The sequence below is a fragment of the Triturus cristatus genome, chromosome 3_1 (assembly GCF_964204655.1).
Source record: "Triturus cristatus chromosome 3_1, aTriCri1.1, whole genome shotgun sequence".
Taxonomy (NCBI): domain Eukaryota; kingdom Metazoa; phylum Chordata; class Amphibia; order Caudata; family Salamandridae; genus Triturus; species Triturus cristatus.
Genome location: NC_140583.1, coordinates 216,638,517 through 216,654,992, shown reverse-complemented (window position 1 = coordinate 216,654,992; position 16,476 = coordinate 216,638,517). Strand labels below are relative to the sequence as shown.

The following is a 16,476-nucleotide window of genomic DNA, read 5'->3' as shown; positions in this document are numbered from 1 at the left end:
CACCAGACTTACTTCCAGCTACTTGGACTAATAATCCATGAGAACTATAACATACCTTTGTATACATAGAAGAAAGCTCAAACGGGCCACACACAACTTCTGCCTCACTTTTTCAGGAGATTTTACTGATAGGAGTCTTCTCCGAAATGGAGTCTTGTCACTGCAAGCACAACTTACACATCCTCTTACAAATGTGTCCATGTCGCGATCCCATCCCAGCCCCCAAAAATATCTTCTTGCACTTTCCTTTCATAGCGGACGTTCTTCAATGCCCCTCATGTAGTATTACCAACAGCAATGAGACCAACAACCTCTCACTGCGCCTTAGAATACCACCCTGGTATGATCACTCATGCCATAAAGATCTATTATCAGTTACATCCACATATCATTACCCAAAAGTGAATGTAGCGGAGGCAACAACTGAATGCATTCTGCATCAATCGCCACACACTGTTTCCACTCACTTTTGGGGACATGTAGGTTTTTCCCCATTCACTGATGGTCGCAACTAGGGCATGTTCACTGGTAGGGCTTACTCAAGAGTCCACTCTAATCTTAGAAAACAGTCGTAAGGGTCTGTGGTGCCACAGAACCTTTAGAAGAGAGTCCCTCAGGAGACCAAAAATCAGCATAAGGGATCCAGAAAACAGTACAGTTGGGTACTCAGGACAGGGGTACATGTTCATTACCATGCAGAGGGCTTTTCTGTCGTCACATTCGGCAACAAAGGAAAATTCTTGCAAACGATACAACCACTTTGCAATCTGTGGTCATGCTTTACTTGCACTTTTTGAGGTGAGTAAATCAACCAAGGGCTTGTGATCTGTCCTTAGATCTAATTCTGCACCCCATATTTAATTTCTAAAATGTTGAATGCTCTACCCGCAGGCTAAAGCTTCCTTCTCTGTCTTGGAATAACTAGATTCTGCACCTCTCAATGTTGAAGAGGCAAAAGGTCACAATCCTTTCATGTCCTCTGTTAGACTGCCACAGACACTAGTATGTATGGTCTAGGGGCCGTTATAATGCAATTTTAGGGTGATATCTTTGATTAAATGGTTTGAGTTGCACAGCACACACAGTGCACCATTTTACCAGGTTAAATTCATTTTGAAATTCCTGTGACCATTCACACTTTTGACCCTTCTTCCTTATGGCTCTCAAAGAACCTTATGAGAGGAGTGTTCAACAAATGTAGCATATTATTCCGCTAAACTTCACAAAGGTATCAATTGCTCTTTGTTTTGGGGACACAGTGCCTTCCATCAGTTTCATCTCTGGTCTTATCCCCTTGCTGGAAATTGTGTGTCGTAAATATTCTACTTCCTTGTCAGCAGACATGCACTTGTCAATTACAACTGTGCCCTACCTCAATACAATAAGTACCTTCTCCAACATTTTGTCATTACTCTTCTTATCCACTCCACATACTGATACATCTTGGAAAAATTGCATGTGCTTCAAATTTCCCCAAAGACGCTGCATAACTGTTTGAAAAACCACTGAGACAGACTCAAGCCCGAAGGGCATACACGCAAAGCGGAATTCATCTTTGGGAGTCACAAACAAAGCCAAATGCTTGGAACCAGGGTGTAACATGATCTGAAGATACACATTCGACAAATCAGAATAATACGTCCTCCTTGATACTAGCTAACAACTTATTAATGTTGTGTAAGGATGGTGATTCAACTTAATGTTATCATTAGGATCTCGGAGATAGATACACATTCTAATCTTGCCATTGGGTTTGCGTACTAGAACGACCGGTTTAACTATTCCAAAGATTCTATACTCAATGATGTTGGCCTTAATCTAGCTTTCAAACTCCTCCATTAGGGAATCTGTTAAGGCTACAGGAATACTACACGCTTAATTTTGAAGGAGGCAGCTACACTGACAGTGCATTATCTTCAGAGAATTTCCTGAAACAACCAAGATCCTGTCCAAACAAACTCCGAAATTGTTGAAGCCACCTCAGAGTTTAGCTCGGGTTCAAAATTAAAACTTGCTTTCTCTTAGGGGGCTTTAATTCAATGCCCAAAGCCCTTTGCTCCTGCCATCTTAACACAGTCCTTCCTTATCTAACCACATATATCCAACCTACAGTACTTCACCCTTTCAAACTTAACTTCGCCTAGAAATACCCTATTACAGATAATTTCATTCCACAGTACCATTCGGGTTCAATATCAGTTTCCAACAAGTTCCCTGCACCCAAAGTGCTCAAAGTCTGTTCCTCAATCAAGGTATACAGTGAACAAGAATCTGCCTACATCACAATTGCCACACCACATACTTCCACCATACATTTTGGAGGTCTATATGGCTCTTTACCAGCCTTAGTTCCAGAATGAGCTTCTCCTGACGCATCATATACTACCAAAACATCCACTGCATCATAAGAACAGACACCTCATGGTTTTTAGTTTTTCCTCATTCTATCAAAACAAAGTAACACTACCCCTAGAATTCACACCTTTTTCCTTACATACTCTGTACAATTGTGTTATTTTCTGGCACTTAAAACATTTCACCTTTGCAGCAGGACAATTATTAGAAGATGCAACTAGCTGCACACTACCACATCTGTAATAAGCTCATTTCTCCCTTCCAGATACATCTTTCAGCTTGGTCACCTCCTTGATTTTTGATATCTCTGGCACATGTAAAGTAGATTATACTCATTCAGCTTTAATTTCACACTCTCCATCCCACACCTTCAATTCCTGTACATAGTGTGAAGTGTTCTCAATGCACTTAGCTACAATTATCAATTTTTCAAAGGACGGTTCTTTCATTCCCAACAATTTCTCTTGGATTCTCGAATTTCAAGTCCGGTTGATTAATTGATTATGAATAATTTCCTCATGCAAGTCCCTAAATTTGTAGTTGTAGCCAATGTTTGCTACGTTAACGCACATTAATCTATGGTTTCACCTACGGAAAGAAAAACGTATGTTGTTCTACTACAATGCTATCCTGTCTACTAACGTTTTCATGTAGTGCCTTCAATGCAGTCACATATACATCATCAAGTACCTCTTCTATGTTAGAACCATTGTGTCTCTCTCTCCACCATGACCCACAACTCCTGGCACGGTATTTAGCACCTTCCTTCTCTCTACCCCTAAACTATGTTTTAACATACCCAAATTTCTTGTTGAAACAAATCTCTCACCTCTTATTGCTTTTAGATGCTTCTCTAAGGATTTCCACCAACCCTCCTATGGCATGATAAGTTCTCCAGGAGTAGCAATACATTTTGGTGGAGATGCATTTGACTGCATATTAGATGCCATACTTTCTCTAGTGCCACTTAGTATGTGAGGTTATTACTGGAGTACAATCCAATGTGACTAATAACAAAGGTGTCTTATAACTTCTTTCAATACAAACGTAGTCACCGCCATCTGGACATCGAATTATCATCAAAATAATAAACTAACACAATTAAAGTAGTCACCAATGTTCTTGATTTCCACATACAAGCTACTGCACATCTAAAAGGATTGATCAATAGGAGCAAGATTCTCTTTGGCGATTCACCATCCAACACAGGAGCAAATGGAAATACATATTGCATTTGATAAACTCATCAAGAATTCAAGGGAACAGTGCACATCAGATCCATGCATGAGGTAAGCTAGGCTAGTTTTGCTCACAGGCTGTAGTGTATATCAGCCACAGCCCTATGAAAGGCTAGCTGGTACGCTGCCTAGAACCATATTCATGTGACACGCTGATTGGTATCGCAAATTGTGCGTTCCACAATTCACGTTCCACAGCAAAGCCACAAGAGGGAGCTGGTTGATATTCTGGCTAACCGCAGATGCGTCACCGCCCCCACACCACCCTGTTCCGTGAAATGGTCTCTTTTCCATTTAATAGGACCCAAATGTAGGAATCCGCTGTTTGAATCCACGTCTGAGGGCGCAGACAAGCATATGAAAGAAACTGATACCAGTGCGCATAGATGGTGCTTATATGCGATTCAGTTTGTCACTTCCGGATCACAGCAACTCTTGCGTAGAGCCGCATGGCACCACCTACCAAAACGCAGGAGCACTGCATTTAGAGTTTTCGGATCCAATCTAGCTCCTTGGGATATTCATAAAATGAGGAATCTGCCATTACATAGAGTATCCACCAGAAAGAGTGTTACCAATGGTAAGTAAGTTGTTTTTAGGGGTTACTCCAGAGGCCTAGCTTACCAGCAATATTAACCTTCTCAGCTGATGTAGCAACCAGCCCATCCCTTTCGAGGCAGAGGACGTGGTGGTGGTCAATCACATTCACACCAGGAGGGGCAAAATTTATCTACCTACTCCTCTCCAACTGCAGTGCCCACCCACCCCCCAAGATGCTCTGATTTGCCTTCACAGACCTACAGTCAGCAAGATAGGCGGCAGGATCAATTTTACACCCTCGCTGGAAACCTATCACATCAGACAGATGGGTTTTACCGATTGCTCGAAAGGACTACACCGTATCTTTCACTACTTGCCCACCTCACATTCTCCCATAACAGGAATAATTTCAGCAGACTACTCAATCTTAAGTCAACATTGTGCTGCCCAAGGTTGCCAACCAATGGGTGCAGGACCTTAAGAGAGGCAAAGGTATGCCACTCCTGCTACTTCCTCATGCTGAAGGACGGAACCCCAAGCCTATACTGGACTTCCGCCACTTGAACATTTTTCTGAGAAAGGACAAGTTCAAAATACTCACTGTAGCGTAAAACCTCTTTTCTGTATCATGGCAAGTGGTTTGTGTTCTTAGACTTGCAGGGCGCATGTTTTCATACACCTGTCCTACAGATGATTGCTGCTGTTTACGGTGGGACGGGAACATTTCTAATTTGCTGTGCTGCCCTTCGGCCTTACCTCACCTCCTCAAGTGTTTACGAAAGTAATGGTGGTGGTCATAGCTCACATTTGGAGGTTCAGGATACATACATTTCTGTACCTTGATGACTGGCTGCTCACAGCAAGCTTTACACAATCAATTGCATATCACCTTGGATGACAGATACCGTCTTAACCTCCTTTGGGTCTTCCATAAGTGAGTCAATGTCCCACCTGAGCCCTAGGCAGAAGATTTTCTCCATAGAGACTATCCTGCATACAATGGCGTTCAAAGCCTTTAAAGCACTGCGGCGAGTCTGGGAGAGTCAGGATAAGATCTGATGATTTGGGCTGAGTCTCAAATCTCAGTGGGGATGGTTCTGAAACTCCTTGGGCTCCTGGGCTAATGCATCTGCCTTGTTCTGTATGTCATCTAGCAATTGAAGGTACTACAGTGGTACCTCAGGCTTCAGTGGGCCCAAGATCCAGGCTGTTTCTCAGACTTCATCCAGAACTCTCAGGAGATGGCTTTGAATCTTCTGTAGTGGCAGACTAGCACCAACCTGACCTGCGGCCGGCCACTCTCCTTTGCCAGTCCAGACAGATGAATCACCTCTGGTGTGGGGAGGTCCTCAGGGAGAAGTCAAGATCAGAGGCCTCTTGTCTCCAGCAGAGCTCCAGCTCCATATCAATCCTTTGGAGCTCAGTACAATCTGGCTGGCCTTGAAAATCTTCCTGCTGGCCACCGGGGGAGGGTGGTGCAGGTTCTTAAAGACAACATGACTGCACTGTGGTATTGCACCAAGCAGGACAGAGTGGTGTCCTAGATTCTGTTCCAGAAGGCCTTGCACCTTTGGAGATGGCTGGACCAGAAGCAAATCCTTCTGGTGCTTAACCACCTGGCAAGGTCAGTGAACATCACAGCAAACAAGATGAGCAGGTGACGGCTGGAGGACCACAAATGGAGTCTCCATCCAGAAGTGGCCCCAAGTATCTTTGAACAGTATAGCCTGCCCTGTAATCTCTTTTTCTTTTAAATCTTTGTATTTGATTTTTTTAGTACATTAACGAAGTACCATAATAAACCGAGAGCAAAATGTAAGAGGCTTACAAGTCGGGTATTAATCACACTAACTGTAGTCCACATTCAGTAGCGTTTAGACAGGCGTACACTTACAATCCTGAACCATCGACATGTATTTACTATCACCCGGTTTCCCCAGTAGAACAACTTTTCCGCAGTCTTGTTCCATAACCTTGGCCTCCACCCGCCTGTTAAACTCGGATATTTTCTGCACTACTCCAAGGGCCTCATATTATTTTAAACATATTCAAGCATCTTATACTAGTTTTTCAGCCCTAATACACCAGTCCATGTACGACTCCCACTCTTACAGGCTCAGGACCATAATACACCTTTCCCCCACTCCCTACTCGCCCAGTGTTGGATTATATTGCATTTTGCCACCATCAAGGCAATGTAACAAAAGAGGAACGTATATTTGTTAAGGGTTTGTTCCCTCAGATGCTTAGTGCCATGAACCGCGGAGCGAGTTCCATTGAAAATTCAACCGCAATGGATATTGTACAGCCCACCTTCCCCCAATGCCCCTGGGCCCAAGGGCATCTCCAGATCATGTGTAGCAGTGTTTTTCTCTGCAGTCAGCACCTTTAGCAAAGATACGCCAAGAACAACCTGGCACTCATGTTGGAAGCCCTGTGGAGTATCTTCAATTGGATAAGGAGAAATCCAACCAACTCCCTTAGGTATCTGAACGCCATAAACCAATCTTTGTCTAACTGACCCAGGTCCTGTTACCACCATTCTCTCAGTGGCAGGAGACTGTTAATCAGGAGTGTGGTGTATATTTGTCCAGGTCTGAACTGGGGTGGCATGGTGAGCAAAAGAATGATGGATTTAACCCAGCTCTCTTAACTGGGGGTGAATGTTTTGATTTGTTCTGCATTCCGTTCATCAATTGTGTCTCTTTTGCTTTCTCTCCCTAAGTGCGCCAGGTATGCCCAGACGTGGGTCCCGGGCTCACTGTGCCACTGGATACAAGCTTTTCTGGCTGATTAGGGGTGAAACCCTGAAACTGGTCCTACGACTGTTCCCTTGAGGCACAGGGTCAAGACTGATTTGCATTTGGCCAGGTCTGAACTGGGGTGGCATAATGAGCAAAAGAATGATGGATTTAAATCAGATCTTTTGACTGGGTGTGAATGTTTTGATTTGTTCTGCATTCCGTCCATCATTTGTGTGTCTTTTGTGTATTTTTCGGAAACAGCATGACTGATCAGGGGCCCACAGCACCCTATAATCTAAGGGTGTCTCCTCAGCCAAGTCCTGTAGCCCTGACATCGTAGTTCCAGAGAATGTAGTTGTAGGTATCCGAGGTTCTGGCTCCAAGTCAGCTTGTAGAATGCTATCATGTTATCCTGTCAGATGTATCCCACCTTGAAAATGCCTAATATGTCCCATTTCGCAGTGCGAGAAGCAGAAACATAAAATGGTATTTATACCATTTTATGTTTCTGCTTCTCGCACTGCAAAAAAGCAGTGGGCGATGCTCCTCCGCCCAGGTGGAGGAGCCCCACCTGGCTGTATTGTAGTTTTTCAAGGTAAAAGGTACTGTATGCATGTGTGCTACCTGCAGGCAATGTTTGTGGTAATTACAGAAATCAACAGTAAAAACTGCCCCCACCAGACCATAAAATCACTCCACAAACCGCAAACAAAATAAACACAGCCGATACACGATCTGTCAGACCGGGCCTTGGGCACTGCTCGAATGCCCTACAAGCCAGTCTGGCCCTGAGAATAGGGTAAAAGGTTTTTTGAAAGTTGTATTTTGGCAGCACTTTGTAAATAAATGTTTTAGTCACTGGTTCCAAGCCCAGTATTCTGTTTCCTCCGTTAATCTCAGAAAACATATATTGCGTCTGTCAGCTCTGTCCACCTGGTCTTCTAACCTCATAATTATTTATTAGAGGTGTGTTGACAGAAAGCTTACTGTCTTTCTCAAGGTATTAATGATGCCCTCTGAAGTGTTAAATCGGTTTGCTGCCTCTCCAATTCATCCAGAAAAATGCTATTCTGAAGAGACATCTACCAGCTTTCTCTGTATTTATAATAATTGTGCCCATTTGCGACTTATTAGTAGGTAAAGTCTTCATCAAAAGTGACTCAAATCATTCAATATAATTATAGCCAAAAAAAGTACTTCACATTATCTAGTGGATGGACAGCTCCGGGTATTATAAGAACTCGCCGGTACATTAATTGTGGATTTAACTGCAGAATTAAAAGTCTCAGACAAAAGACTAGTCGAGTGATACCAAAAATCTAGCAGAAATAACGGAGTGTGACAACAGTTTTTTCTTACATATACGCAAATTTACAGTAAAATGCATAAACAGATCATCATTTACAGGTTTTGATTTTCAAGGAATTGTGATTTTATTAGTCTTAAAATTTGGACAGCTTATTTTCACTTCTTTTTCAAAATTTCAGTCATCTCAGGAACAGCCTGCAAAACAGAATTATATTGAGTTTTAAAGTCCATTAAGTGGGAGCACATATTACATTAAATCTTCATATTGAACATTAATCCCAATAGCTACACCACATAGTTGAATTGTAGAAAGGATTAATAGTGTAATTACAACCTAAAGACTTCAATGAACGAGTGTAGTAAAACCAAGTCCTATTCAGGTTACAGTGTAATTTAGCGAGACAGCATTTACAACACTGTCTTTACAATGGGATGATTTTAACACGCATCCTTTACCACGAATATGCCTTTACAATGAAATGTAAGTATATTTAAGGTAAGTGTGTGTGTTTAGATGGATGGATAGATAATTTCATTTAAGGTTTAGGGGTGTGTAAGTGGTGAGGGTGTTTTTAGTGGTGGGTAAGGGGATTGGTTGGCAAGGGTGATTTTAGGATTTAGATGTGGGTAAGGGTATAGGATGCTATGGGTGCTTTTAGGATTTAGTGGTGGGTAAGGTTATAGGTGGTAAGGGTGTTTTCAGGGTTTAGAGGTGGGTAACGGTATTGGGTGTCAAGGGTGTTTTGGGGTTTATGGGTGGGTAAGGGTATACCGTAGTAAGGGGGTTTGGGGTGGGTAAGGAAATTGGGTGGTAAGGGTGTATAAGGGGCTAGGGGTTGATAGTGGTATAGGGTGGCAAAGGTGTCTTTAGAGTTTAAGAATAGGTAAGAGTATAGGGTGTTTTAAGGTTTAGGGTGGGTAAGGGAATAGGGTCGCAGGGGGGTTTTAAGGTTTAGGGTGGGTAAGGGTATAGGGTGGTATGGGTGTTTTTAGGGTTTAAGGATGGGTGCTTTGAGTGGTAGGGATGCTTTAGGGTTCATGGGTACGTAAGGGTATTATGCGTTGTGTGTGTTTTTAGGGCTTAGGGGTGGGTAAAGGCATTGGGTGGCAAGGGTATTTTTAAAGGTTTAGGGTGGGTTGGTGTATAGGGTGGTAAAGGTGTTTACCACCTTACTCTTACGGGTTAAGGGTATAGGATGGCATGGGTCTTTTTATGGTAGCGTTAGGGTATTGGGTGGTAAGGGTGTTTTTAGGGTTCAGGGGTGGGTAAGGATATAGGGCAACAAGGGTATTTTAGGATTTAGGGGTGGATGTGGTTATTGGGTGGTATTGGTGTTTTTTAGGGTTTCGTGATAGGTAAGGGTATAAAGGAGGTGTTGGGGAAGGGATTCCCTCTCAAAAAGGACATTTTGTTTACTAAATTAAAAGATTGGGGGTTTGATGGTCCCCTAATAATAAAAAAATTTAAATTATTTTGATGGAATGTGTATATACATAATTTTGTTTTAATGTGGGGGTTTCACTTATATATACTTGCCTTGCGTGGTAAAGACATTATGTGGTAAAAGAAGCATGACAAAGGCATGCATTGTAATGTCATACAACCGTCATTTAAAACATGCACTGGGCACATAAACATTTATTATATTGCAGCATCTTTATTAAACATAATTCATTAGGATTGTGATATGCTGTTTAAGTGTGACAAGAAATAGAAAACTCTAGTTATTGTGTTAATTCCAATAAAACATTGCAGATGTGTTTATGAATACACCTTCATTTTCTATTTTACCAAGTTTTGACATTTAATTATCACAGTTTTTATTTGGAATTGATTACATGCCAAATTAATGTTCCCAAGAAAAGCGTACAACATTGGGTAGTGATCAGAACTAACTATTTCACTGAAAGGTTTTACTAGTGAGGGCTGTTCAGTATACGTACGTTATTTTACTATTTGCTGGACACGAACATTGTAAGATAAAGATGTACCATTTTGAACAAGTTACAGCCAAATCTCTCTCTATTCTACAAATGGATTTATCTTTTAAGTCTTCTTAACAAGAAGTTCACACTGGATGCAAATGATGCACACAAATAAAATCACCTATAGATGCTGAAGTTATGTGCCTGTTTCATCTTAGATTTGTTTTTACTTGTAAGCTAATTCAACTGAACCTCAAAACTGGAGCATGATCCTGAGAATGGGGAGACATTTAGAGTAGAAAATAATGCGGTGAGCTTTCCGCCTAATACTGAAGCGACCATCTAACAATGATTATCAGAGTCCACGGAACACTTATGGTTAATGACATTCTATTGGTAATGTACTGCTGTCCAATCCCTCTCCAGTTTTTTGTACTTAATGAGACATCCAATCAACGATAAAGGAAGATGGTGATAGATTTGCCACTAAAGCGTGCCGAATACTGTCAAAAATGCAAAATGGTTTCTCTATGATAGGGGAGCGACCCTTGACCTTGCCAGGTAGTTCGCCCCCCCCCCCCCCGCTGCAGCGCCACCTGCGCTCTGAGTGTCCTGTGTGCCTTTGTCCCCCGGTGCCCCGCTGCCCATTTTTCTTCTGTTTCTCCGCTCCTGTGTGCCTTTGTTCCCCGGTGCCCCGCTGCCCATTCTTTCCTTCATTGCATTCCCGCCTCTGCATCCCCTGCGGCCCCACCTCCCCCCCGTGCCCATTCGCTGCCCCCTGCCACCCGCCACCCAGCTGCTCCTCCCTCCCACCTACCCTTACAATGGCAGCCGCTGCGCGGCCGCGCCGCTGGCGTGCTGAAGGCGCGCCTAAGGCAAGCCTGTCTGCGCCCGTCCGCGCCTGGACCGCGCCCAGCGCCAGTACCCCTGGCCCCCGCACCAGCCATGAGGACCGCCTCCGATACGACACCAGCACCCACATCGCTCTCAACCCAGGACGGACCCCCACCTGCTGCAGGGCCACACCGAAGCGCACCCATGGTCCCTTTGCCTGCCGGAACTGCAGCTTCTCCTGCATCGAAGATGCAGAGGCACCCACCACGACAAAACACAACCAGCTCCGATGCATCCTGATGAACACCCGCTCCGCATGCAAACACGCCGTCGAGCTCTGGGACCTACTCGACACCGCAGCACCAGACGTTGCCTTCCTGACCGAGACCTGGATGAACGAAGCCTCCTCTCCAGACATCGCCATAACCATCCCCGACGGATACAAGATCGCCCGCAGTGACTGCACCAACGGAGTCGGAGGAGGAATCGCCATCGTCCATAAGAAAACCATCAGGGTCTCAACAAACACCGACGACACTCAGCACCGCCGAACACATGCACTTCCAGATCAACACAGACCCCAAGACCACACTAAGAGGCACCCTCGTATACAGACCACCCGGACCCCGACCACAATTCTGCGACTTCATCAGCGCGCACGCACTGACCTCCACCGCCTACATCCTCCTCGGAGACCTGAACTTCCATCTGGAGAACAACAACGACAGCAACTCCTCCACCCTGATAGACAACCTCGCCAACCTCGGACTGGAACAGCTCGTCACGACGCCAACCCACATCGCCGGACACACGCTCGACGCCATCCTCAAGCCCCCACGTCTCCTTTAGCCACGTCTCCGAACCCAACTGGACCGACCACCACTGCATCCACTTCACCTTTCGGAAACCCGTCACACATCACCGCACCCCACAGATCCCCCGTCGCTGTTGGGGCAAAATCACCGAAGTACAACTACAGACAAACCTTGCACTCAATCCACCGACCAACCCCTCCAACCCAGACGATGGTGCACGCACCCTCAGACGATGGATGGACGACTGCGCCAACACCTTAGGCCCGCTGAATAAAACAAACCCTCAAAGACACCAGCAAGAGAGCCAACTGGTTCACCCCGGAACTCCTGATGTCAAAGCGCACCTGCCGGAAGTTGGAGAACATATGGCACAGCGAGAAGTCGCCGGGCAGCCGCGCAGCCCACAGTCGCCATCCGCAACCACCACCACCTCATCAGGACAGCCAAGAGGACCTCCTTCAAAGACCGCCTCGACAACAACGCACACAACAGCAAGGAGCTCTTCAACATCGTGAAGGAACTCTTCAACCACAGCTCCAACGCCGACATCCCGCAGTCGCTAGCCCTGAGCGACTCCCTCGCCACCTTCTTCCACCGCAAGATCGCCGACATCCACAATAGCTTCAACCCCCGGACAACTCTTACAAGCCCAAATGCGCCGGAACCACCACCACCACCCACCGACCACAACCCCCTGACAACCTGGGCCAACATGAGCACCGAAGACACAATCAAGACCATGGGCACAATCCACTCCGGCTCGCCGTCTGACCCTTTTCCACACCACATCTTCAACAAAGCCGGCAGCTCCATCGCACCCCACCTGCGCAACATCATCAACCTCTCCTTTGAGACAGCAACCTTCCCTGAAAGCTGGAAACACGCCGAGATCAACGCCCTACTGAGGAATCCCAAGGCGGACCCGAGCGAACTGAAAAACCTCCGGCCTATCTCCCTGCTTCCGTTCCCAGCTATGGTCATCGAGAAGATAGTCAACATCCAGCTCACCCGCTACCTCGAAGACAACAGCATCCTGGACCCCTCCCAGTCAGGATTCCGCAGCAACCACAGCACCAAGCCCGCCCTCATCGCGCCACAGACGACATCAGGATCCTACTGGACAACGGCGGGACGACGGCCCTCATCCTTCTGGACCTCTCTGCCGCCTTCGACACCATCTGGCACCGTACATTACGCACACGACTCCACGATGCAGGGATCCGAGACAAGGCCTTGGACTGGACCTCCTTCCTCTCCGGCAGAACCCAGACAGTCCGCCTCCCCCCGTTCCAATCCGAAGCCTCCGAGATCATCTGCAGCGTCCCGCAGGGATCCTTCCTTAGCCCGACGCTGTTCAACGTCTACAGGGCACCCCTCGCACGCATCGCCCGACACCACGACCTCAACAAAATCTCCTACGCCAACGATACGCAACTGAGCCTCTCCCTCTCCAAGGGCCCCCTCACCGCCAAATCCAACCTCCACCATGGAATGAAGGCCATCGCCGACTGGAGGGAGGATAGCCGACTTAAGCTGAACACAAACAAGACGGAGATCCTCATCCTCGGGTCTAACCCCTCAGCATTGGACGACTCCTGGTGGCCCGCGTCGCTGGGGACGCCCCCAGCACGCACCAGCAACGCACGAAACCTGGGAGTCATCCCCGACTCGAAACTCACCATGACCAAACAAGTCAACGCTGTCTCCTCCACCTGCTTCAACACCCTCCGTATGCTCCGCAAAATCTACAGATAGATCCCGACAGACACAAGGAAAACAGTCACCCAGGCCCTAGTCAGCAGCAGACTCTACTACGGAAACGCCCTCTACGCCGGAGCCCCAACCAAGCTCATCAACAGACTGCAAAGAATCCAGAATGCCTCCGCACGCCTGATCCTCGACATCCCGCGCCGCGACCATTTCACCCCCCACCTGAGGAACCTGCACTGGCTCCCTGTCGACCAAAGAATCTCCTTCAAGCTCCTGATCCATGCACACAAGGCACTCCACAAGACCGGCCCAGCTTATCTCAACCGTCGCCTCTCCTTCTACGTGCCCAACAGGAAACTCCGCTCCGCAGACCTCTCCTTGGCTACTGTCCCACGCATCCGTAGAACCACAGCCAGAGGCAAATCCTTCTCCCACTGCGCCGCCAAGACCTGGAACACCCTCGCCCTCATCCTACGAGAAACCGAAGACCTTCTAGCCTTCAGGAGACAACTCAAGACCTGGCTGTTCGACTAGTAGCATCAGCACCCCCCTCTCCCCACCCTCAGCGCCTTGAAACCCACATTTTTTGATTGATTGATTATGATAAGCCTCAAGTCACATTTTCCACAGATTAAAATGTTTTACAATAGATGAGTGAAAGTGGTATTTATATAAATATATTCAAGTGGTTTTGAAAAAGAATCCTAATTTTGTATGCGATCTGCATGTATTAAAAGCCATGTTAAAGTGATCCAGTTCCTAAAACAATCAAAGAACTAAAGCTTACTTTCAAACACGAACAAAGCCAGGAGGGCACGTGATTTTCAATTCAAATACTGTTCAGTATATTGAACAGCGACAACTACACTTCTTGCCACTAGATGTCACGGAGATTGATGGTTCATCTTCAATAAAATACATCAGCTAACAATTACACATTATGTCTATTTATCATACACGTAGCACTTGAACCCATAGATGTAGAAGCACTTTCCTTATTGCCTGTTGGTAAGCTGTACCTCAAATGATGGTCCTGAAGCTATATGGAGCTATATGGAGGCGGTCATTTGTACAATCATTATTCCTTACTGTTCTGAAAAGATGCAGCTTTAGCCTTTTGCAGAAATGCTTGTCCCGGTTGATACTACTAACCTTGTATTCCTCATCTGGGGTATTTTCCAGGTGCCAGTCTGGATCCGCAGAATTCGTCAGCAATATTCCTGTGCCGATTGATGGCACCACGTGGCTCCATGGTAAATATAGCACCGTTGTAACTCCATGCCACCGCGGAAGTGAATGGGCAGAGCCACATTTAAATACCCCCTGAGCCACCAATGAAAGAAAGTCCTTCATTTGCACTGGTGGTTCAGAGGGCAGGTGAAGCACTAGAGCTGCTGTTTCCCACTATAGAGATGAAAAAAATCTATTTACTGAGAATTTTTAACCAAGGCCAGTTTCATCTGTGCCTTTATTGACTTTTAATGACACCTTACTGATGCCCTTCTGGCTACATGCTCATGCCCGCCAGACAGTTGATCTGTGGTTAGACGACAGACAGGCCCTCAGTGATCCAGATTGATTTTTGGTTTAACTGAGCAGCCTACATCAGACAGCCTTGCTTCAACAAGTAAGGTTAATTTAAATTCCTTACAGAACAACACTCTGTTTAGAGATTCGAAAAGAAATTATGTGTAGAAATAACTCCAGGAATCAAAGTAAATGGATTAAAGACGTGGGTTTATTTCTTAATACAGTTCCTCAAACTGCCAAGCCGAACGCTCCTCAGCCAGCAGTGCCAACATTCTAAGGTGCACTCCTGTTCGCATTCTAGGGCAGTACCATGGGCTACTGTAGAGGGGTGGAACATACCAAGGGGGACACTGAAGATACAAGAGGGAGGAAAGATAAAGGTGTGCGGGGTGAAACCTGAAATAGAGAGAAAGATTATAACATTACACTTTTGGAAAAATGATTTTTCCATGGCCAGTCTTGCACTCAGATATTTTAAAGTAGTTTGTCTCCTCTGGAAGTACACCCATGAGCTATGAGACATGCCCAGCAACATCCTGAGAGCCATCCTGGAGAACCTCAGGGCCTTACTAGTCCAAAGAATATATGATGATCAAGACCAAGCAAAATATATGCTCTGAGCTGGCCTGGACACTACGGACTGCAGTGGCAAAGATATTGGCACTAGTGTTGTGCCTAGAGGCACATGCGGATGCAACCAACTGGGGTTTCTGGAAACATAAAAGCATCCACCAATATAGAAAATTCAGAGGCTATTCCAGAAGGATGGCTCACATAAACCACTAGCCTTCTCAACCTGTACCGCAAAAACCAGCACAGTCCTTTTAAGGTTATGGACATGGCACAAGCAAGAACCGTTCAAGTCAGCTGGGAACGCAGTCCTTCAATTCTTTTTCCCTGCTACAGTGGCAACCAAGTCGCTATTGTTTTCGGTCTAAAGCTCATACCTGGCCAGTAAGATGCAGGATACAGAATTTCCTCATTATCTAGAAATCTATCACATCAAGACAAATTGGTACCCTGTTGTTAATGTCCTCCCACACCAGAGCAGCATTGGATGAGCTGTCCACAAATCTAATGCAGGAAGTCAACTTTGTTGTCCAAGGTTCCCATCGAACAGGGTCTTCCCTTCTATGGAGTTCGGCACCTTGGATGCCCTTCTGAGAAGGAACAAGTTCAAAACATTCAGTCTGGCTCAGATCCTTCCAATGCTGGACCCAAGAGATTGGATGGTGTCACTGGACTTGCAGGATGTGTATTTCCATACACCCGTCCTGCAGTTTTCACAGGTGTTGCCTGCAGTTCAAACTGGGTGAGGGATACATACAATTCACCATGCTCCCAGTCTGCCTTACGAAGGCCCCTCGGTTGTTCACAAAAGCGAAGCCAGCTGTCAAAAGCGATGGCAGCTTTCGCTGCCAATCATCGGCGGTTGGAAATACATTTATTCTTGTACACATATGACTGGCTGCTAAA

The 16,476-nt window shown here is 45.8% G+C and overlaps 1 protein-coding gene across 1 annotated transcript in view; it reads right to left on the bottom strand.

Moving 5' to 3' along the window:
• Window positions 1-8,285: 8,285 nt before the first annotated feature.
• ETFA (electron transfer flavoprotein subunit alpha) overlaps window positions 8,286-16,476 on the bottom strand; it is a 300,814-nt gene continuing 292,623 nt past the window's right edge. Inside the window, exon 12 of the mRNA XM_085643692.1 lies at window positions 8,286-8,380. Within this exon, the coding sequence (XP_085499818.1) occupies window positions 8,342-8,380 (39 nt within the window). The 3' untranslated portion in view covers window positions 8,286-8,341. The remainder of the gene's footprint in view (window positions 8,381-16,476) is intronic.